The sequence below is a fragment of the Lagopus leucura genome, unplaced genomic scaffold (assembly GCF_019238085.1).
Source record: "Lagopus leucura isolate 7727_CA_CO unplaced genomic scaffold, USGS_WTPT01 Super-Scaffold_73, whole genome shotgun sequence".
Taxonomy (NCBI): domain Eukaryota; kingdom Metazoa; phylum Chordata; class Aves; order Galliformes; family Phasianidae; genus Lagopus; species Lagopus leucura.
The window spans coordinates 36705509-36730054 of record NW_024962252.1 but is presented as its reverse complement, the minus strand read 5'-3'; the positions used below and the strand labels follow the sequence as shown (position 1 = coordinate 36730054).

The 24546-nt window shown below is 43.4% G+C and overlaps 1 protein-coding gene across 6 annotated transcripts in view; it reads right to left on the bottom strand.

The window, feature by feature from the left end:
* Positions 1–9153: 9153 nt before the first annotated feature.
* Positions 9154–24546, bottom strand: part of AFG1L (AFG1 like ATPase) — a 66059-nt gene continuing 50666 nt past the window's right edge. For 5 of the 6 annotated variants that reach the window (XM_042876598.1, XM_042876635.1, XM_042876627.1 and 2 more), the window contains 3 exons: positions 16527–16667; positions 15237–15350; positions 9154–14549 (listed from right to left, as the gene is read on the bottom strand). In XM_042876598.1, the coding sequence (XP_042732532.1) occupies positions 14415–14549; positions 15237–15350; positions 16527–16667 (390 nt within the window). In that variant the 3' untranslated portion in view covers positions 9154–14414. The remainder of the gene's footprint in view (positions 14550–15236; positions 15351–16526; positions 16668–24546) is intronic. The other variant, XR_006180038.1, reaches the window with a different exon arrangement.

Here is a 24546-nt window from a genome sequence, read left to right as displayed (position 1 = left end):
CACACTAATGTACCCTCTGTATCTAGGAGGATTGTACCCTTCGCCTTTTCAGGTCTTCATTAATATATTTTCAACACCAATTTCGACACTAGTTTTTCTCCAGTCCACCGCCAGCACTCTGTGCTGATTGTGTCAGTGTTTCTCACCTCACTGGAGTGTGAATAAAAAACTGTGATGCCAAGCTGCTCGTACGGTAGCTTGGAAAAGTAGTTTCCTATTTTGTTTGTTGTTACTTCATCCACTTGAGCTTCATGGTCACCTGTCCTCCACACCTCCTAACTCCCTTACCACCCATTTCCTTTTATTTCCTTTGCCACCAGGTTCTGTACAGCATCAATAGTCTCTGGTGCAGTACATCTTGGAAGCTTCTTTTAGCTAATTTGGGGATAAATGTAACAAAGTGAACCCTCTGTTGCACAGATTTCACATGGGAGGGCTATGTGCTGTTTAGATAAGAGAAACCCTTCATTCAGAGGTATAAATTTGTAGCTACTGATCCTCTAAGGTGTCCTTGCAAAATAACTCCTCCTGCAATCTGTGTCTAAAAAAGTGCTCTCATCTAATTTTAAAAATGAGACTTCTTTCCTGGAAAACCAGTTGGTTGTGAAAAGCAAGATTTTCTCATTCTGTGTTGCCTTTTCCAGGGTCCCAGTGCTCTCCCACTTTCTCCCCATCTGCTCAGAATGATGTAAGAATTTGCTGTTCTCTCGAGCCCTAAGTAAAGTCTGCTGGCTTTTCCCTGTGCCAGAGGGTAATTTTGTACAAAGTCAGAGCTGAAACGAGGCAAGCAGAGGGACAGGGAGAGATCTCGTCATCATCAGTACCCGTGGGCCATTAACCTGATGCATGGAGTCTATGTTTGAAACATGGAAAATAAGAGGTAGAGAAGGAATTTTAATTAAAATCTCCAAATATCAAGTGAGAGCCCTGAGTTTATTTTAGCATGGAAAAATCTTTTTAAGGATAAGAAACCTTTTTTTTTTTTTTTTTTTTAAGGAAATACAAATAGTGTTTCTTGTGGCTGGCAAAATGTCAGAGGCCCACATGCCTCAGGAAAGTAACAGGAGCATCTGCATGAGCAAAGAGCTCCAACCAGGGAAAAGACAGAAGACGTGGGAAGAATCAGGCTGCGGCCTGATAACGGCTTAGTCGGGGCACTGTGTGGAGTCCTGCCATGGCTGGTCCTATCTGCAAAGGCTGCAGCTGAAAGCAGACCAAGGTAAAAGCTGATTCAGAATATTCCCAAATTTAGGGGAATGTTGGGGTCAAACAACCCATGTCTTAGGCTGAACTGAACCCATGAATATCAAACATTCTCAAAACTCAGGGGAGATGTTGCTTTTGATTTTACTCCATAGCTTGGCTCCATTTGCTTAACCCTCGCCATTTGAAGATTATTCACCTTTGCTCTCTAGCTCAGATTTAGTTTACTGCCCTCTCTCCATGTTTTTCCTGGTTCACCTGTATTTAAATGTACATCCTACTGTTACACGTGAGTGAAATAAGTAGGTAGCCCTTTCACTCTGTTTTATTTTGGCTTGTTGATCACAGGATTCAGTCATACGCATAGTAGTGTGCAATGGAAGGATGGCAGCTTTGCCCAGCTGGCTGAGATCTCACCTCTAAGCTCAAAAAGTCCTACCTATTCCGAGTGGTGTAGGAAGCTTTCCAGGGCACAGAAGGAGAGAAGTAATCAATTCTTGTAGAAATGTTTCTGCGATGCCATGGAATCCAGCCAAGAGACATGATGAAAGTGAAAACTGTTTTCTAGGGCATCCAGTTTCATTTAATTTTGTCATGCCCATAGAACTTTTCAGCAAATGTCTGTATCCCTTTGTGTGTTGTGTCCCGTATGCTTTTGTGATTTGGTTACCCTGGCAATACAGCTAATTTCCCAGAAAAATCTGTTCCATCAAAGTTAGTTGACTTGCTACAGTAAAAGTCTCTTCTTCTGTGTCACCTTTCAAAGTGCTGTTGTTCATTCTTGGAATACAAGCAGTGGACGGGATTGTTGCAAGCTGAGCCATGTGGGAGGAGTTGAGAGTCTGATGACAAATTGGTGGCAGAACAGGACAGGGGACCTTCCAGAAGTTCTTATCAGAACAAGCATGATAGGACAAGGGGGGATGATTTTAAACTGAGACAGGGGAGTTTTAGGTAAGATATTAGGAGGAAGTTTTTCACTCAGAGGGTGGTGATGACACTGGAACAGGTTGCCCAAGGAGGCTGTGGATGCCCCATCCCTGGAGGCGTTCAAGGCCAGGCTGGACGTGGCTCTGGGCAGCCTGGTCTGGTGGTTGGTGACCCTGCACATAGCAGGGGGGTTGAAACCAGAGGATCATTGTGGTCCTTTTCAACCCAGGCCATTCTATGATTCTATGATTCTATGATTCTATGAAGAATCATCTCTTTTAGTAGAGGCATAATCATGGATTTTTCTTTAAGAGGATTCCATTGTAAGACGAATACTAAAACTGCTCTGGATCTCAGAGCAGCAGAGTTGCAGGCTTCTCCAGGCTAGAAAGGCACTGGCTTGTGCTATTAGGGAAGAAATTAGGTTGTGTCGACTCTAAATCTGTTCCAGGTTTTATGATTTTTTGAGAACAGTGTCAGGATCCCAGCAGAGGAAGAATATATTGCTCTAAGGAGATTTCCTCACTGAGATACGGAATATCTTGTCATCACAGCTGCACTTGAGGTTGGGTAATTCACAGTTACACCTGAAATTGGGTAATTCTCCCTCTGTTCCAAGGCTACTTGTGTATGCACCCAGTATCCTTGAGTTAAATAAAATCCTAGCCATGGATGATGCTAGTCACCTCCCGCTTGCCAAAAAATCCCCACATGCAGGGGCAGCAATGACCTTCTCCAAAGAGCTTCCATGGTGGGGGGAGGAGAAGGCCTCCCCACACCAATGAGCTCAGTCACCAGAGAGAACAGCTTGGAGGTACAGACCAGTCAGGGATGTGCCAGTCCTTCAGGGAAGCAAGAGGGCTGTGGGGCACGAAGTGCTTCATGAGCTTGTCTCCCCAGCCAGAGGAAGGGTCACCATGATCACCACTCTCGGTCCAATTCTTCACTTGCCACCTTCTCCACTTCTCTCCACTTCAAATCAAAGCCTGGCTTCCCTCCCAGGCTGTTCCTCTCAGCAAAGGTTGATTATAACACAGAGACCTGCAAGCCTATTGATGTCATTATGCAAAGGTAACACCTGGCAGTTTTTCACGGTCATCTTCCTTATATCAGTATGCACACTGTGTGCTCTACTTTCTCTGATAATGCTTTTTTTCCACACTCCTTAGACCTGGTCTGCACCTGCTTCATTGCTTGAAGATCTCTGTTCACTCATCTGCTCGTTCTTTCTGTTGCCTTTGCTGACTGGACTCCAAAGTGAAACCACCAAGATGAGCCTGAACATTTGAATTGGCCTCTTGTGTGTGATCAGGAGCACATCACTTACTTTGCACAGGTAACCAAACCCATCACTAATGCTTCCTTCTTACTCCCCTTACAGATTCTAGATTCTCTATTCCACAGGCCCAACAGCACAGGTGGACAAAGTCCTACCCTTGTGCCTTGGGTACGTTGGGGCAGCCCCAGGTGCTCACAAGACTGAATGGCATTTGACTGGGTACGTACTGAAATGAACTCTTCTGTGTCAATGTTTATCCTATGCAACGCTCTGCTGCCCAACTGCCCCATGCTGCCCCATACAGCAGCCTCCCTGTCACCCTAGACATGTGTGACTCCTCTGCCTCCTCTTTTTTTTTTTTTTTTTAAGCTTGTATCTTATCCAACAGTGTATCCAGGATGCCTTAAGCCCCTGGTGTGATTGTGCTCATTGTTTCTGCCTGCAGCCAGCTGTGAGTTTCAGTGCTGCAGAACCCCCTACAGAGCGTTCCGTTGGGCTAGTTGGTCTTAGAGATATAATGATTCTGTAATTCTATGATTCTGTGCACACCTCCAGGTAGACACAGGTCTCTCTCTCTTATAGTTGCTTACTCACCTCTTTCCTCCAGCCTTTATGCAGCCTTGCCATGCTGTTTGAGGCTGGGATTCTACCTGCAGCTCAGGGCAAATCGCCAAGCTGAGTCTTGGAGGCTGCAACAGAAGCAGGATCTGCTGCCACAGGGCGTTGCAGAGGAGCCTGCCGCTTTGTTCTGTGCCAGGAGCAGAGGGCTTTAGAGCTTAACACTTTTTTTCAGCGTTTTGCAAAAACAATCTCTTTCCAAAGTAGGATCGTGCGTTTATTTCGCTTTGTTCTCTGCACGACAGCAACGTGAAAGCCATCAGCAACCTTTATCCACTTCTTAACTTTATGCAAACTGTGGAAAGAAATAAAAAAAATAAATAATAAAAAAAAGTGAAGTTCTTTACAAGGAACAGCCCTGACCCACCCAGAGGCTGCCGGCTCACCTCACCCAGCAGCCCGGCAGCAGCTGCGGGAGCTCCTCCCCGCTCTCCGGGCGGTTCCCAGTCCGCAGCCGATGGATGCCCCATGCCGTAGTGCAACGCTGCCATCTCGTGGTCCTCTTCTTCCTTGCAGGCAGACGCCCGCCGAGCTCTCACGGTTCCCAGCGTCGTTCCGCGTGCTCGTGCGGCTTTTTATTATTTAGGGAATGCGTTTCAGTTGGAAAAGGTACCGAACCTCAGGAAAAAATGTGTGATTCATGTGAACCTGCCTGCTTGGTGTCGTTGAAACACAGCAGTTAAGAGAGAGCATTTACATTGCTTACAAGTTAGCATGGGGAGAGGATCCCGACGCATGGTGGAGCTAGATGATGGCGTATGAAGTGTCCGGCCTCCATAGACGGACTCCGTAACACAAAGGTTCTCCTACAGAGTTAGGGACTCGCTTTCTGTTCTCATTTACTGCTTATCCTGTTGTAGCCTGCATTCGACATTTTTGCCTAAGCTATGGAGCATTTTTGCCTAAGTTAAGTTGCCTAACATCATCTTAAATACAATAGTGACCTTATCTATTGCTACTGATTGTAACTGCACCAAAGCTAATAGAGTGGTAGCCCCAAACACCTGACTTGTTGTCCAGCTGCTCCCTTTGGTGAATCGGGAGTGTCTCAGCTCTCGTCAAACAGCAAAACCTTCCGAAGAGCCACAGCTCAGGGGGTCTTTGTGCATCCCCTCTGTATGAGCCTGAGAAGTGCTATGAAGCAAAGGTGATGGGAAGAGGGGAGCTCCTGTCTGTTTCACAGAGCTGGGAAGCTCTGCCACAAGCTCTGGTTTTAAGCATCTGCTTGAACTGCTATATGCAAGGCATATGAGCTCAGTCATTGTGTTTACAACACAGGAGCTGCTGCATCCAGCTCTTATGCAGGAACTGACAATTTACTCTAGTGAGGTATCCTAATACATCGGAATATTTAGACCCAAGGGCCGAAGCCTTTGCATCTCATTTCTCACTTGGGACATAGGCAGGAGCATGGCATTAGCAGCTGTAGTAGTTTCAGCTCAGCAATACCACAAAACTGTGCGTGGGCATGGGCATGCCAAGGGGTGTCTGGGTGCAGGCAGGTCCTGTCTGGCACACTGAGACTTGGTCTGAGAAGCAGAAGAGCAATTGAGCAAGGAGAAGGCAAAGCTTTGTAATGATCTGCTGTGGATGGAGGGTAAAATGAGAGCAATCAATGAGCAAGCTGCTGTGGCTTCAGGAAGGCGATTACAGACATACTGGTGTAATGAGCACATCTGATGCACAGGAGCTATTTAACCTTCAGCCTTGTGCCTTATAGAGCACCTCTGGGGCACTGGGTAAGGCTGTTAATTATTGGGGTCAACCTTAGCAGATGGAGGTGTCCTCAAGTATGGGTTGCTGTGATACACTCAGATAATTTCTCCATTATGTCAATAACTAATTTCCTAAATTGTTTAAGAATTTACAGATTAGAGTCCATTAACCAAGCTTTAACTCATGGCTGTGGGAGCAGTTACAGTCCACAAGGACTGCAAAGCCCATTAATATGTCCTCGAGTACATATATATGTGTGTGTGTGTGTGCGTGCATATGTACATCTATGTCACAGCCATTAGTAAAGCAAATAATCAATGCCCATAAAAAGCCTGAGTAGGTGATGACAGGTACTGACTTAAGCAGGGCAAGCACAGCCTTCAGATGCTCAGATAACAGAGGGGGATGTCTGTCTGCTATTCATAGTACTGTGTATTTAGAAATTGTAATTGAATAGAGTCAGACCAAAGTGCTGGTTATGCTCAGAAACATGAAAGTGTAGAATTGTTAAGGTTGGAAATGACCTCTAAGCTCACCTAGTCTGACTATCAGCCCGTCCCCACTATGCCTACTAACCAAGGAGATCAGTGACACATCCACACACTTCTTGAACACCTCCAGGGACAGTGACTACCACCTTCCTGGCAGTCCGTTCCAGTGCCTCACCACTCTTTCAGAGCTTTTTGTACTATCCAACCTGAACCTCCTCTGGTGCAACTCGAGGCCATTCCCTCTCATCCTATTGATGTTACCCGGGAGATGCCAACCTCCACCTCATCACAACCTCCTTTCAGGGAGCTGTAGAGAGTGATAAGGTCTCCCTTGAGCCTCCTCATTGCCAGGCTGAAATCCCAGTTCCCCCAGCCTCTCCTCATAAGGCTTGTGCTCCAGACCCTTCATCAGTTTTGTTGCCCTTCTCTGGACATGCTCTAGGGCCTCAATGTCTTTCTTGTACGAGAAGCCCCAAACTGAACACAGTACTCAAGGTGCAGCGCTTAATACTAGTAGTGTACTATTTGTTTCTGCAGAAATTATCTACAATAAGCAGTTTATGGATTTGATAAGCTATGACTTGCTGCATTTCTCACCCTTCCTCTGCAGGACAAACCCCACTGCTCCTGTTAATACATACCACATAGCTGTTTGTACTTCAATGCATTCAGTCCACAAAGAACCAATGTATTTGGAAACTGCAAGATAGAAAGATAGGAGTTCCCGTTGTTTTATGTGGAAGCCAAGCATGACTGGAAAAGCAGCTGTCATGAGGGCTCTAGGGCCGACGTCTGTGCTGCCTGAGCTGGCACATGCAACCCATGAGGCAGAAGAGCACTGCGTGTGTCTCAGTGTACCTGCCTGGTACTCTCCTGGCTGACTGCTGGGAGTTAAACTGAGAGAAGCTGAAGAAAGATGGGAGAAAGGAGGAAATCAGTGATGGCGGTGATAAGGCCTAGTGACACCATCAGGCCCTCAGGAGATCAGTGGGGAGCAAGTTCCTGGAAAAGGGCCCACCAGCCCCTGCCAGAATGGTGCCAGGCTGGTTTTCCAAGGCTGGTGGTGGACATGAAAGCATATTGAATCCTTCTCCAGCACAGATGAGAGGCCCAGTGTGCAGAAAGGAGGTGGGAGCAGCCTCAAAAGGAGAGGCGTTGCTGGAGCTGCAAATGCAGCTGGGTGTATACAGACTGATGGGCTATGGGGGAAATCTCAAGGAAATCTCAAAAGCCTGAACTTTTGAAGAGGTGCCAGGTGGGGAGCCCTGAGCCCGCATGCAGGCTTGGCTGTGTCCCCCAGTTCAGTCCTGTCCACAGGTTCAGCCAGTTGTTCTGCCCAGAGGGAACAGCTTTAGGGGTCTGATGCTGGGCTTTTTGGAGAGGAAAGGGCTGGCAGGCAACGTGCCCATCTTTATGTCAGCGCAGGAATCAGGGACAGCTGGGACAGAAAGGGGATGCCATCTCCCAGTGGTGCTGCACCAAGCAGAGGGAGACGAATGTGACAACTTTGTGTCTTGGGAGAGGTGGCAAAGCTGGGCCAGGGCACAGTCCAGCATCCCAATTGGGCACCTGGGTACACAGCTGGCTGTTCTTCCTCACAGACACCCCTCACCTGTGCCCTCAGGGCCGCGCAGCACTGTGTGCCACGAGCACAGGTGCACTGTGTGCTGGAACCATCTCCCACCCACAGCGGCCAGGCGGCTCTGACTGAAATTTAATTTGCCTGGTGTGTTCAGAGGACATTCTAATCAGCATTTCCTACAATTTACTTGGCAAAGAAGCTCAACTGGCAGCTGCCTCACTGAATGGGCTTTGCACCCAGTCTAACCTTCTCCATTCGCTATTTGCAGTGCTGGAAAACCTCTCCGTCTCACTCTCAGAAGTTTCTATAGCAATCACTGCCGTCGTAGTGAAGTACCGAAAATGGTGAACCATTCAGATTGTAATTTTGCTGGACAGTAGTTGCTCCTCTCCCACCGGCCTCTGAAATTTCACTTTTTGTGAGATATCACAACTGAAGGAGACCAGTCTTCAGCCTGTGTACGCACCGAGCTTTGTCCCCCTGCACCCAGAATGACTGCGTTAGCTGTGTGCAGTGCCTGAACATCGGCCAGCAGGACCTGGGGCGGCTGCTTGCTCCCTGAGCTCCGGGACAGGCCTTACGTGAGCGATGTTCTTAACAAGGCGGCAGGAAAGAAACAACCCGCCGACACGTCATCGTGTGACCCGAACGTCATCCATCACTGGAGGTAGAACAAACAAGTTACACAAGTGCGTTTGCCTTTACTAATTGTAAAAGAACAGAGGATACAAAGGGAGCTTTCTCTTCGTGTCAGCGAGCTTACTTTCCCTGGTTCATTTAACTTTAGCTTAAACAATCGCTTGATCTTTTGTTGCGCGCTTCATCTTCCAGCGGCTGTGATCTCTCTTAATTACTGTGACGTTCACGAACCGTGCACTAAAAATATATTAAGCAACAGAACTGAAGCGCTTGCTTTCTGCCCCAAGAGGATGTGCCAGAATTGCACCACGGCTTCTGAAGGAACCGACTGACCATTTCCTAAGCTCTTCTAATAATCTTTTCCTACACTTTCATGGCTATTGTTGCCCACTGGAAAAATTAGCGTAAAGCTGAGTAAGGGGAATTGCAGATAAGTGTTTGTAATTTGGCTTTGGACTAACACAGTGTGATTGCACTGAAAGAATTTGAAATCTTTGCACTGGCAGCGGTACTCGAATCCGGGAATATAGGATTCGCATTGGAAAAGAGTGGATTTTTATAACGATTTAAATGAACAATTTCAGCTAGAGAGTGGATTAACGGAGCCAACTAAACCCTTCACCCTGACAAAGAACTGGCGGGAGAACTATAGAAACTCATCCAAAATTTTACCAACATGAATGCGGAGTAATAGGTCAGTGAGAAGCATTTCTGTGTTTTAATGACGCTCTTAGAATTCAATTCAATTTGAAACAAAAGTTGTTTTACAAATATGAGGAGAATGCAGAAGGCTGGAGAGGGAGTGAGTGGCCTGCATCCCCCATCTGCTCTGTCCTCCCTCTGCTCTCACAAGTCGAGCTGCCACCGCAAGCCCTGCTTCTTAGCACACAGGAGGGAAAACACAGGCGCTGCTGTAGCCAAAGGGTCAGAACCATCTCCCGCTTCGCAGGGTCGTGGATGCTCCTGCTGTTCTGCCGCTTCGCTCCCTGCATCGAGAGGAGCAGTGCTGTGCTTCACAGCAGAACCTCCAAAGGATGTGATGTTACATGAGATGAAACACGGGCAGGATGCAGCCTCCTGCTTCAGACACCTTGGTGAATCTGTAACGTGCTATGGAGAAATTTCCAGATCATCTTTATCACTAGGTATCAGCAGAGTCCTGCCAGCCCCTCCCGTGCTGCAGAGTGCATACAGGGAGGTGTAAGAGGTGACTGCTTCTCAATTAAAATGTTCTGCTTTCCAGCCTGGGCAGTACAGGATCCCCAGTCTGGCTCAGAGCAGAACCACAGCACAGCAGTTTTGCTCTGAGCTTGCCCCATTGCTCGCCCAAGCAGGATGCTTTGCAAATTCACCTTACTAGTTTAAAAAGCAGAGATCAACCGTTTTGCACAAGTTGTGATTTTAAAGGTGAAGAATATTTCCCATACCTTTGTCAATAGACACATCGGGCTAATGCTCTTCCTTCTTCATCAGATGTTCCAAGCTGCGCAAATCCCATTGCCAACTGCAGGACTAATTGGCTGATAGTGAAAGCAGCTCTCAAGCAATAAGAACCCCATACTAGCAGAAGAAAGAGAGCGTTTTAATTGTGGTTTGCTCTGAGATGGAGCACCAACCCTCGGGCTGCTGGAGAAGAGAGAGATGGGAAAAAATTGTTTCCAAGACAGAAATGAGAGCCTGCCAGGGCCAGGCTATTGGCAGCAGTAATAGACGAGGACAAACCCGATCTGTTCAGAACATGTACAAGAAATAGTGGGAGCAATAAGTGAAATGCTTATAAAATCTGGATGTATTACTTTTTCCTGTATTACAACAGAACTTATTTTCAAATAACAGAAGGATTTAACAGGGCTCGTTTATATATTAGACTCAAAATTACATATTTTAAAAAATTCTCAGTATCCATCAAGATGAAAATCCCAACAGAATTTACAAAGCTGCTGTAGCTCACAGGTACAGGAGCTAATGCTGTAATGAAACGTATAAAGACAATCTGTCATTACAGCTACAAGAAAAACAGCCTGAATATTTAAGGTTTTAATCACATTGCTCTTTTTTTCTTTAAAATAGTTGTGTTGCACAAAAAATAAAATTAAATTTAAAAAATGACTGCAAAGAGGCACGTGGTGTTTAGTTGAAGGCATTCATTCTGTAACCCAAATCCCAAACTCCTCACGGAGTAGCTAATTTTCTTTTGTACTGTTTATACACTTTCATCCCACGGCCTCAGTGTATCCAAATAGTTAGGAACTAAGCTCAGCAGCACTCCAGTGCTAGTGAATAAGACAATAACATTTTATCAACAGGGAAACTGAGGCGGGGTAGTTTAGATCCAGACAGCTGCAGGAAGCGACCTCCTGGATCTGCGTCCTCTGGGTCTTAATGGAGACACTCTACCTCCTCCTTGGCAGATGCCTGGTGGCCGTGATGAGCACCGGTTGAAACCTGGTCATTTTATTCGTGGTTAAATTGCTGCAAAGCAGGTGACGTCTACCCAGCTGCAGTGTCACTATGGATCACATTTATTCACAAAAAGCCACTGGTGGTTTTCCTTTGTAGATCAAAATAACACTGTAAGAAGCATACCTCCAATTCCTATGAAGGCCTCGGGTAGGCTGTCTCACTGTGCCCACAATACTGCCATTGTTCCCTCCATTTGTGCAAAGGCAAACAGTGAAAACCAGTAGCTTAGAATGACAGAATTTTGTTATTTGTTTAAAAAAATAACAATGAAAGAGCTACTGCACAAGAATGCGAAAGGCAAATGAAGCTTTAAAGATGGGTTGTCTACACGGATAAAGTAACAACACTCACAGAGATTGTATCTTGAATTGCTGGACACTGGGAAATAGTTTATCTCTGAGGTCTTTTCCAACCTTGGTGATTCCATGGTTCCTTTGTCAGTCAGGTATTTGCAACACATTGGCCAAGAGATTCTCAGCCAGGATGCAGCCTTTACAAACCAACACGAAGCACTTCATGTGGTCCATAATCACATGAATTTTACTTTCTATGACAGCAAAATATCATACTGCACCAATAAGGTTGCAGTGTTTCAAAGAATCCCATTGATGCTCACTCAGTAGCTCAGAGTTAAACAAAAACACGTTGCGGATCTGAGGTGACATGAGTTTGCAAGATAAGAAAAGCCCAAGAAGCCCCTACTGGATCTTGGAATAGCATAAATCCAGCAATTTCAAGGCCATTAAGGGACAATTTATTCACAGGCATTTCATTGTTTGCATTTTGGCAACTAAAACATCTTAATGTTTTAATTAATTCACGCCTCAGGGACACATCTCATACAATGCTCAATTGCCTGGAAGCTATTTGGCCTCAGGTCCCTGCCACCCCAAAATTGTCATTGGAAAGAGAATTTATGCATGCCACACAATTATAAATGACACCTACAAGAAGCATATATGGCTTTACATTCTTTAAGGAAGTGGATACATGCAAATATGCTTCTTCTGCAGGTACTGCAGTGATCTCTGCTCTGGCATCCAGGCTGGTAGATAGATTGGTCCCAGCAACTTCTCTTTGTGGTCCTGACCTCAGTGCAGCAATCCACGCTCTCAGTGCAACCACAAATGCTGCACAGATTATAGCAGCTTTTCCTGTTTTTCCAGCCCCTTTCAGCCCCCAAATGCTTCTGAAATATTCCCCATTTCCTCTGCCTGATTGCTGGCAGCACCTACCAAAGTATCCCAGCAGAAGGCTTCCTAGCTGGCCAAGTCAAGGCTGCACTATGGCTTCACTGAGGAATGTGCTTTGGGAGCAGTGTTGACTCTGGAAGCTTCTGGGAACGTGGCTTCCCTCCCACGGTTCATCAGAGCTAACCTGTATCCCAGGGGGCTTTCAATGATTCTGAATTGCAGGCCTGCTGCAATTAGGGGCTGTGCTTCCAGAAAATTCTAGAGATTTTCAAGAAAAGGGTAGATGGGGCACTGAGGGACATGGCTTAGGGGCACGGTGGCAATGGGTTGACAGTTGGACTCCATTATCTTAGTGATTTTTTCCAAGCTTAATGAGTCTATGATACCATGAAACTTGGAGAATCTGAGTTTGGGGTCAGTGCAGAATACAGGAAAGCCTCAAATACCATCAGGCAAAGCTGTGCCTGTTGGAGCACAAGCACATCAGCCCCAGGGCTCCTGGGAAGCCCTGGTTTAATGAGGTTAACCCACAGAGACTTAGAGAAAGCACTCTGCTTCCACAGGCTAAGTTCTGTGGGAACACAGCCTGCCAGAGCTCCTCTCTCACGTGTCCCATGTCTTACCTGCATTTCTGCAAGATTCTGCATTTCTTCTCTATCATAGATAGAGGAGGACGTAGGAGCTAAACATATGCACTGCTTTTTAAATAATGCAAAAAAATATATCTACCACAATAAACTCTAGCCTGGACAAGGCCAAGGGCATTTCATGCAATTAGAAAAAAAGAAAAGTTGAGTCTAAGCTGAAACTTCAGGACAGCTGTAAGGTTGGGACAGGCTGATAAGCAGAGATTGCTATGTACAAATATATGACCACACACTTAAATTACATGTATTAGCTTTACCTACACTTAGGTACGTGTAAATGAAGTATACATCTATGTGTCTGTGTATACACACAGATGTGCATGAATCTCAGCAGTCTCTCTTTTGAGAAACAAAACAAAAAAATCCCTGAAAGCATACATCCATTCTTCATCAATTCCTAAGTAAACGTAATACGTTCTCATTGGATTTTTCATAAATATACATTAAAATTCTCAGGTGTAGTCACTCTTGTGGGCATAACATAGTTGCATCAATTGTAAACTATAAGCATAGGCTCTAAAGATTATTTGGAAAGCTGGCACAGCCCAGGCCAAAGTAGTGGTCAGCACAGGAATCCAGACTTGAGCACGTGATTCCCAAAGCATCTGTACTGCTGTAACAACTCTAAGTGCACAGGACCTATCCAGTTCCTCCTATTAAAAAGTCCCTTTTAGAAGCCTGCTTTAATTGTGAGGGGGGTTAGGGCTCAAACAAGCATCATAAAAGCAGAGATGAATATTTTTGTAATGATATTTTACCAAAACAATATATTTTGGTAAAACACACTTGTATTGCAAAATGGTGCAACTGCCTCAGTAGCACTGTCCTGCCATCACCAGCTCAGGGCAGATGTGTCACTAGTGATGGAAGGTGCTGCAGCGATGAAAGTTCAGAAACACATAACTAGAGTGAAAGGAATAAACCCAGCTTGCAAGAAATGGAAAATACAGAGCAAGTATTAAGTTGCACTTTCAAATTATGGTATACACTGCCAAGGTAGTTTCTTTTACCTTATGTGATTACTTGGATTTAATCCTCTGAGATTTCCAGTACCCTCTAGCTCCTCCTCAGGCTGCTCTGGGATCAAACTGTTAGTTTTGCATTAACCAAACTGAGCAATGGGCTGATTACATGAAACTCTTGGAGTCTGAAAGTCAGCAGATGGTTACACACAGAAAACAGAGGGGAAAAAAAATGCATTACAGAGGAGCAATGTAGCTCTCCACAGAGAGCTAGAGAACATCAGGAGCTCCATCAAGAAAGCCTTCTATCCCTCTTTTGTGCAAACTGTACAAGAGGGGACAGAAGCAGTGCGTGATCCACAAAGTGCCCTCTTTGGGTAACAGCATTCCCAACCCACTGTGAATCCTGCAGAGCCCAGTGACTTTGTCTCCAGACTAATTCTCATCCAGTCACACTTCCTCAACATCAAATTATGTTTCACAGAGAATAAAACGAAGGTAAAATTTCACATGCCCACACACTGAGGGTACAGAAGAATAAGTCTTCATGTCCTAAGCATGAAAACCAAACAACGAAAGAAATACAATCCAGATGATAAAGTGCCATTATTACTTTGGTTGTGCTGTAAGGCCTTCTAATTCTGTAGTTTACTTCTTTGCATACTTTCTGGTGCTTTTATTCAACTTTTAATTACATCCGCTCTTTGTTTCTGTCCCCATCTTTCCAGTATTGTTCAGTCTGCATTTCTGTGAGCCGGGAGACAGTACGCTGAAATGCAAAGATCTCCTCTTCTCCCGTGAACATGGAGAGACCTTTGGCAGAATCCTGTATCAGTACACAAAAACAGTACCACAATAAGTGAGAAACAGAGCTGTACTGAAGGGCATCCGACCTCAGTCTTCATATGCTGAGTGCTTTATAGGCTTGGACAACAAAAACAGCAGCATGGCACCAAGAGAAAACGAAATTAACCTCCTGAAATTGAACAAAACCACCTATTTCAGCTAAGCAATCCTCTGACAGAGCACAGCAAAGTAAGAATTTGGATGCTAACACACTAGCCATCTACTTCCACTTCTCTGTTGGCTGCTTGCATGCTGATTTAAATGAGAAAAAGGAAAAACAGAATGAGCAACACAGAGAACTGTCTGTGAAGATGTGTGAGGCAGCCCTGGGCAGCCTGGCAGGAGACAGAAAAGGTCATTCGTAATTTCCAGATTTTAAATGTTGGAGCTAAACTTATTTTCATACATCACTGAACACATTTAGTGACTAACAATCAAAATTACCTTAAAATTTATGCAAAATGGTTCTATACAGTGTGTGATATTTTCTTTGACTACAAATAAGTAACAAAGCATACAATTAGGAGAGCGACAGATACGCTGCAGGAAAAACAGCAGATCACTGGTTCAACCTGTTTACCTGATTCCTCTTCTTAAAACTGCTGCTGTAATTATGAGACCACAACCGATTTTGTTACAAAAGGGAGAGGATGTTAGTATCATGTACCTGGCTCAAGTCCAAATCATCTATCAACACTCTGCTGTCCTCCAGCTCACTGCTGCCGGCTTCTACCACAAACAGGCTTTGGAGAGGAGTCGCTGCAGAGCAGATAATGCGCACCTGAAAGGAACCAGGCAACGAGATTCAGCACCCATGCTGTGGGAAAAAGGATAACATGCATCTTTTATGAGAAGCAAACCTCAAGTAGGATCTCGTGGGTTCTGTTTCTACCTGTTTCTCCTTTCTCTAACACTGCTGATAAATTAACCTTACTTCCTCATCTGGAATACTGACCTCACGGGATCTTTTCCTTAATAGCACCTCAAGCAGTAACTTTTACTCAGAGAACAGAACAACTGTGCTATTAAACACTTGGTGCACTGCCCACATCTTTCTACCCGAAGAATGCCTACACTCGAGATGTCCCAGCAGTCCAAGCCACTCCTCTCACACCTAAGACACTCAGATACACACTGTTTGCTGATAACAAAGGCTGGTCTGCGTCTGCTGGGAGGAGATGCCAGGTGCAGTGGGAGACAGGCTGACTGCAGCCTTGCGGTCCCAGCACTGTGGCCTGGCCTGCACACAGCATGCAGGCAGCCAGTGAGCACCAGGAACGTGGCTGTGATGTGACTGCAGGCACGCCCAGCTCAGCGCCTTGCTGGGTCAGGGCCTCTCTCATCTTGCCAGGACAGACTTGAAAAAAACCTCAATTTATATTTCCTGATTGCATAAATATTGAAGTTTATGCACATACAATCAAACAGAACACGTAAAATCCTTTCTTCCATTACTTTAAAAAAAAAAAAATCTAAAACATGAACTTCTCTTTTTTGGTTGCTTTAATAGTCCCGATTTTACTTCCATGTCTGAAAGCACTGTAAATCCAAGTGAAGTGCTGTATTTATCATTACTATTTCATTAGCAGCTCCATAACCAAATGTAAAGCCCAAAGCGATTGTTTCCTTTAAAATTAATAATGTAACAGTGCTATTAACTCCTTAGTGCTCAGTGCAGGAAGGATTCCCGACCAGTGCCCATACAGCCTGAAACCACTTACTCTCAGGTAGGCTTCAACACAATCTTTCATCATTAAAATGTGGTCATGCTTACTACTCACAAAAATACAATGCCTCCTCATTTGCCTTATTCACAATGGGGCAATCTGTGAAACCAGGAGGATGCTTTGCTGCTTATGTTTTCCAGAGTACCGATATTTAATTGGCTGAAGGTAACAGGCAGGTCTGGGGGCTCTCGCTGTTACTCCTGCTCACGCCTGAAAGGCTCGGTTCTCACCTTATGCTCATAAAAGGTATCAATCAGAGTAATGAAACGCCGAGCTTGAGTCCTTTTTGCCATGGTAAGAGGCGGGATGTCACGAACAAAGACTGTGTCAAAATGCTTTGATATTTCCAAGTAATCACTGGCCCCAAGAGGCTGAAACAAAACAAACCACAGGAAATGGAAACCCGTGAGAGAAAGGTCTATAGCACTGTACCCTGCACTATTATGCTTACAGAAAGCATACTTCTACAGGGTGAAAAGTCCTCATCACATTCTTATTTTTCAGGAACAAACAGTTCAGTTTGCTGTTACTGACACAGAAAAACATGTGCTCACTCATACTAATGGCCTTACCCAAACACTTTTTGTTAAGAACTTCACTCTTCTGTACCCTGACCACCTCATGTCTTGACAATTTCAAACAGAAATGAAACACATACTGTTAAACAGTAATACATAGAAGAAAAGAACAAAAATAGTTAAGTAGAAGAAAAGAACAAAAATAGTTAAGCGACAACATCAACCTAAAGCATAAGTAATTTGAACAATGAACAGGACCTAAACCATCAACAGAAGATACAGACAAGAAGTGGCACCTCATTCAAGTATTCAAACATATTCATTTAAAATGACTTTCATTACATGGAAGGTCATCTTTTTTCTGTGAGGTCTACCCTACTAGTACTGCAGGCAGTATTTTATCTTGAGCTTTTAAGTCACTATATTCAGGAAAAAAGCATCATACACCTGAAATCCATCTCGTTAGTTTTACTTGTGTGGGTACTTGAGTATATTGATGCAACCATTCCATTGAGGAAGATCAGCAGCATCCTGCACAATGTTGCAACTCCCTTCCTAATGAAATGCACTGTCTCAGCAGGACAATATGGTTATAAAGCACGGCAATATTGCTAATAACATAAAAACAGGAAAACAGAAATATTGTACATAACAAATTACTAAACAAATTTACTGTAGACCAAGCATAGCTGCTTCACTAGAATCTTTCCTCAAGAAATTATGGGCAATTATTAATGATAATCCTGAAGAGGACTTTGGGTTTTATTTTGAGAATGGAAACCCCACAGAAACTGTACATACACCAGCAGAGGACAGCAAAGCTCTGATGGCGTTCCAGAAATTCTTCTGGTGACAAACAGGAACAAGGAGAGCTTCTCACCAACCAACCTCACAGGCAAGGATTGAAGACCCAGACTCCAAGCCAGTTCCCCCACGTGCACTTTGGTGAATCACCTGCTTCCCTATTCACAACCACGCAACTTCCTTGTGACATCTGTGGGAAAGAATTACTACACGTTCAAGTACTTTTAGCAGTGTTAAAGAGCAGTACGTATTGTATCTTCAGCTCTGAGTTGCACATACTGTTTACTTTCTCTCCAGTTTCAGTCCCCCTGCCATTATTATGGTGTGAAAATGTTCAAGAAAGTCAAAGGAACCAGTGGACAAACACTGCAGAGCCAGCCCACTTAGCATCTCACCACTGGATAAAGGTCAAGACTATTTGGAAAACAACCATAGTGAGTGCTAAAGAAAACAAGGCAAACTGTAAAAGCATGACACATCATGTGAAGAAAGGAAGACATTATACTACTTTTGCTTCTTTCTACTGCCATAAAAACGTTTTTAATAGATGGTTACAATAGGCATCCTTATCACAGCCAAACAAGGATTCAACCTACTTCAGCAGCACACGAAGCAGGCAGTTCAAAGCTCCTCTACTTAAAGGAAGGCAGATCATTCTGAGCGTCTTAACAAGAATTTCTGAAACACCTACATCAGCAATGAGTGGTGATATTCTTTAAGAGTGGATGGAAATGTGCCTTTGGAGACTCCCAGATCTTATCAGAAAGATCTGAGCCAAGCAGCCATGACTGTTTTAGCAGAATAAGATTGCACGCCCCCCCACCAAGACTCAAGTCTGAGACACAACAAAATCCCTGAAGAAGCCAGCTGTTGTACATGTTTTAGCTGTATAGTTAGTTCTCTATAGTTCTCTACATAGAAAAGTTCTCCAACCCTCTACTTCTGGAGTTGAGAAATACACAGCCCTGCAGATGGAGACAAGGCTTTTAATAACTTGCTCTCACTTTGCACAAGTCCTTCAAGAATTTCTGCCCTATTCTACTTCTGTAAAGAGAAGGAACAATCGCCAAACTCACTAATGCTCTGGGGACAGTTTAAAGCCCTGCCCTAACCAACTAACAGCAGCAAAGGAAACAAAGCCAGACTAATGGGTTCAAGGCCAGCTGACACCACTGCTAGAGATGCAGACTGTATACTCTACACACAAAAGTTCCACCTAGAGAGGATTTCCACTGTTAGAGCAGCCAACAGCCTGCCACTCAAACTGCCCTACAGGCCTTCTGCTATCGGTGCAGCAAGATCCTCAGTACTGGCTGGGTTCTGACTTCCAGCAATTGAGGCTTGGATAAGAGGACAAGATTAGTGAGAAACAATTTCAAACACTTACCACTGTCCCCTCTGTAAGTCTGCAGTACTGAAGTTTATTTTATAAACCTTAGCCAGCGATGGAAAGTCTTCTGTTTTTTGTTCAGTACAGTACACAAAGGTATCACTTTCTCTGAAGTTGCTAATGAAGCTAAATTTCCTCATAATATTAACACAGATATGTAATCTTCTAACTAGAAGTTAAGCCTGGTTAATCTGGTCCTCTGAACAGCATCCTACAAATACCTTAATTTGGTATGTGTTTCGGGTACTGTCTGATCTTCCTTCTGTTTTACTGGCTATTGATGAAAACTGAGCTTCAGAACCGTAGCACAATAATAACTGTCAATAACCATTTGTTACCCACTCTTTCACCTAATGAGATTTTTGTTGTCTTGCACAAAATGTTAACAGATATGAATTTTTCTCATGGTACTGATCTTCCTGGATGTAAAACTGCTGTAGATTTTTGTCATTAACTCTGATGCCAGGAATCACTATTTTCTAGGCATTGCACTAATGCAAAACGCATTAGCACTAGCATGGGCTAGCCTCCTTACAGAGTGCTTACCCCACTTCAGCCTGCTGGAGACTGAGTTCTTGTCTTCATTTGTTTTTGTTTTTCTCTCTACTTAATGCATTTTCAGCCATCATCATCTCAGTTCGAGTAGGATGTTTATTATTTGGAGCTCTCAGTGGACTGTTTTAAGAGTTAGTTGTCATCTGTTTCTATTATATATCCCATTAATTAAAGTAGAAAGCACCCATCTTTGGTGGCTCATCAATGACAAAACAGCTCATCTTTTAGAGGTTTGCCTGAAGAATAAAAAATGCTTTACATGTGTTAGGAAAAGATATTTCATCTTAGGAGAAAATTTGCTTGTTGACATTAGAAGATGTTCCAGGGCTGCTTCCAATAAAACCCCGAGGAGTTGTAATTGACAGCGACTATAATTTAATGCAGCAACTCCAACACTTCAAAACTTCATAAAAACAAAATACAGTTTAAGACTATATAACATTTACAACTTACATATGAGACAACAACAAAAAATTACAAAGCTCTTTCTGCTGTTTCCTGAGGAGCCACTACTACGGCCGATGAAACAGCATTTACGATCACAATTCAAGTAAGGAACAGCAAACACTGAAGAACAGACCTGTGACGCATCTACATCAAAGTTTAAGCAAAACCAAAGCATTTAGGGTGTAGGTAACTTGGTGAAGAAATTTAAAGAGTCTTAAGGCAGTGTGAACCTTTTAGAAAATTTGGCTGGTCAAAGGCAAAGAGGACTTCACTGAAGCCCTATAATTAACCTGGGAATTTAATGAAGAAGGCAACTTCTTAGTAAGTTTTACCAAGGGGTCTTGTGAGGAAAAAAAAAGAAAGGAAGCATGTCATTGTGTCATTAAAGATCACATCAGAGGGCATACCAAGGAAAGTTCCAAATAATTGTATTGATTTGGTGTTTCCTAACTAAGCATCGTGAGTCAGTCTGAAACTTTAAATCCTGTAGCCTGCCTCAATATTGCTTGATAGAAGGCTACATAACTTGTTTGCTGAAATATAAACTGATTGATCTGTTATTCTTTCTTTTAAATATGCTTTAAAGTACATTTTAGCTACTCTCAGTACGAAACCTCCCCCCAAAAAACCCAAAACAACCTACCCCTCTTCACTGTTAATCACACAAACAGAAGATACATTGAAAAAACTGACAGTTCAGACAGATGTTAGCCTGTGCAACCTTCTCTTAGATCTCTTGAATATATGACATCTGATAAAGTGTTGAATGGCATTACCCAATGCTTCCTCCCGCCCTGTAGGGCCCTTGACCCACCCAGGGTACAGAACAGAGATTCTCACATAATGCATATTTACTAGTACGGGTTTTGTCCTCTTTACTGGTATGTCACAAGGCCTCATTTTTCATGGACTTTTCAAATACTCATGTTGAAGAAAAATCGTGCATTTCTTCTTTGGCTTTTGTTACCACAACAACTTCACTCGTAATGAATTTATCTCCACAACTATGGCTGTGAATCAAGAAAGTGATACTGTCTGTAGAGTACAGAGGACAGAGAAATTCGAGCTACAAGTAAGCTTTTGGTACTAGACCAGCGGCTTCTGAAACTCAGTCTTCCAGGCTTCCTGGATGACACCAATTTAAAGCAGAATTCCTGCTGACTTCAGCTACAGCCATAACTATTGCAAGTTACGCTACAGAGACATGAGGAAGTCTAGAAAAACGGTTATGATTGCCAACAGCAAAGAGGTGGGTATTTTGTTTTCGTTTGTTTTCTTAGAGGAATAGCATTTTGGCATTTTACATCACCATTCTTTAGGTTACCCATCCATAAAATCAGTTTTATAGGTACTGCCAGCAGAGGGCAGCAGTTGCTACGCTCAAGCGAGAGGAAGACTGAAAGCCAAGACTAGGAGCTAAACAGTACCTACTCACTCCCTTAGGACGTTGGAGAATGAAATACAAGGTATGCTGTCGCCTCAATTATTTATACCAGATCAGGAGTCAAGCCAAGCTGTCACAACAACCAGGTTTAAACAAAATTTTAAAAGAAAAGTGAAGAAAGAGAACTGGCAGAGAGTGATTTTTCTAAGGCTTAATGAATACTGACCTTACTGTGCGTGCACAGAAATGAAACTTTGCTTTGATGGGGTATGATTAAAAAGGAACAAAAACACAGTTCTGAAAGATTACACCAGAGAAGCACATTTTACAGGAAGCCATTCTAATAAGCAGATAACTACTTTCATGCCACCACTCACAGTACTGCCACATAAGCCCCAGACGTGGCACAGACCTGAAAAATTGCTATTTATTTTGCTTTAAAGCAACTCAAATAGATCAATATTCTGTCACTCCATATTTTATAGTTTCCCACCTGCTTATGTAATCCAGTAAAATTTCAAAAAAAGAAAAATTTCAACATTTGAATTGAACTGAATCAGCTAAAACATGTAACTTTCCTCAGTGAGGAAACCGATGTAAAAATTAGCACTACCAAATCAGCTGCATGCCACGTGTCTCTGTGTTTTACTTCTTTACAGATTAATTGGCAACTGTTAGTTATTAATACCTGATGCATTATTTTAGACCATATGGAAAAAAAAAATTACAGTAAGACGTGAAGCAAGATAATAAACTATAATACTATGTAGGTCACTCTGAAAGTAATGCCTCCTATTTATTTCCATGGAAACTACAACAGACGCAGAGAGCACAATAACTATGTTTGATAGAGCAAATTCTCAGCTACAAAACACGATTTTTCAACACTGTCACCACTATGCATTTTTGCCAGTGATGAACAAGAGCCTGCATGCTGCGCTTGTAATAATCAGCACCAGTGGAGGTGATCCACTGTCGCTGTCATCACAGCTGAAACGCAGCACCCACTGCCTCACTGTGCTCATGTCCACCATTTGGTCCCCATCAATGTTCAGCAAGTGTCAATGAGTGTCAGTGGGTGCCAGTTTTTTCTATATGGAGGAACTCAGTGACACACCTTTGCTTCATACTCCCATGTCAGACGTTATTCTGTCAGACTGCTCCTCTGCTGCTGTCAGTCACACAGCAACAACACCTAATGGGGTTCTGGCGGGAAGGTTCAACCTCTACTGCCGTACCGCCACCATCTGCCACTGACACTGTGGGCCAATAATGAATAGGAAGCATTACTTTTGGAGCAGCTATTGTAAACAGAAGTTGATACATTCTAATATGAAGCCTGCTTTTCATCACAGAACGTTCCCATTCTATATGCATGCTTCAAACCCACTTCATGTGAATATACGACACATATTTATTTGTAAAAAAATCAGTTATCTACTGTATTTCTGAGAGTAAAGCTATTACTTGCTCTCAAGTTAAACTTTCCTTTACAAGCGACTGGATGAGAAATTGTGCTTCTGTGTTGTGGATCAAGAATGTCCAATTTGTAAGAAGGTTGTTTTGGTGTCAGGAAGATGCTTTATACACGATAGGGCACCATTCAAACCACAGGAAGTGACTGGCCCTGGCAAAATGCACTCTGCAATCACCACACAGACTCATGGTAGAGTAAGCACTGCACAAAGGGTAGCGACAGCAGTGATCCCAACACCCTCACATCTCTGGCTGCAGACATTTTAAGAACAGAAGAGATCTTGAGATCATCAACTTCCCTAAATTTTACAGGCAGTCAGCCTAAGAACAATTACTATTTTAGGTCAAACACCTCTTCCTAAAATTATACACAGTTTGGACACAAAACATAGCACAAGTAGGCTCTGCCATTTCCTTCAGTACTTGGGGAAAGTATGCTGCTGCTTTTTTTTTTTTTTTCCCTTAATCTGAATCTCTCTGCATTCTCTGGCTTTCATCACGTTTCTTCTAGATTTAGGAGCCCATTAATACCTCTATTTTTTCCAACTAAGACAGCTGTGTGTTACAAAACTATCTTCCAGTCCTCTTTTTGACAAACTGAACAAAACGAACTGTAAATCTGTCACGCGAAGGCACAAATTCTCCAGCTTCAACAATTTGTGCCTTTTTCAACAGCCTCTTCAGAATTTTCTGTATCTTCCCAAAAATTCTGATGTCAAAACCGCAGCTAACATTCTGCCATCAATCTCACAGTGCTGCTTCCAAAGCTAAAATAGTCTTTCTACCCTCCTTTCTATGCCACCAACCCAGGAGAAATCAGGCCTCAGTGCTCCAGCATTCCATTTGGTAACAACCCATCTGCAAGAAATATTTTTATACATTAGTTAACTAACTTTTCAACCCATTTAACAGATAGTGCCAATTTCTTAGTAAGAACACCATGTAGAAAAGTCAACCTTCTCTGCAAAATCAGGGTGACTGAAATTCATTTCATTTCCATTCTTTAATTATCTACACTATGAAACCAGAACCAACTTTTCCAAGACCATTTCTGTACTAAAAGCTGACCGACAGACTGAAGTTATACGGGTCCTACTCGGGTTTTTTGCCTGTGTCTGTTACCACTGGCACACAGTAGCACTCTAGCACTCTGGAATTTCACTTGCAGAATATTCACTTTAAATAAAAACCCTGTCAAAGATCTCAGCCCAGTTTTCCAGCACTAATGATCTGAAATGCATTTGCAGGCTATTTATAACATATTCTCAAATTATTACCAGATTGAAAGTTATTTTACTACCCTTCAGTGAAATACATATTTTACCCTGCTTCATCTAGAACTAAGTTTTTCTTGAAAAACCTTTTCCTTTTCCCACATCGTTATTAAAGGTTCAGTCACCTCCTCTGAGAAGAAGCCAGTAATGTTCAGGTAATATAAACTGTGCCAAAATTCCTGTCTTACTTGACAAAAACAAAAACTGGTTTTGTTTGAAACTGAAAGTCTCCTTCTCTGGAGATGTTCAAGACCTGCCTGGATGCCTACCTGTGCGACCTGCTGTAGGGAACCTGCTTTGGCAGGGGGGTTGGACTCGATGATCTCTGGAGGTCCCTTCCAACCCCTACAATTCTGTGATTCTGTGCAAGTCCAACAGCTACAGTCTGCAATGTAATTACCT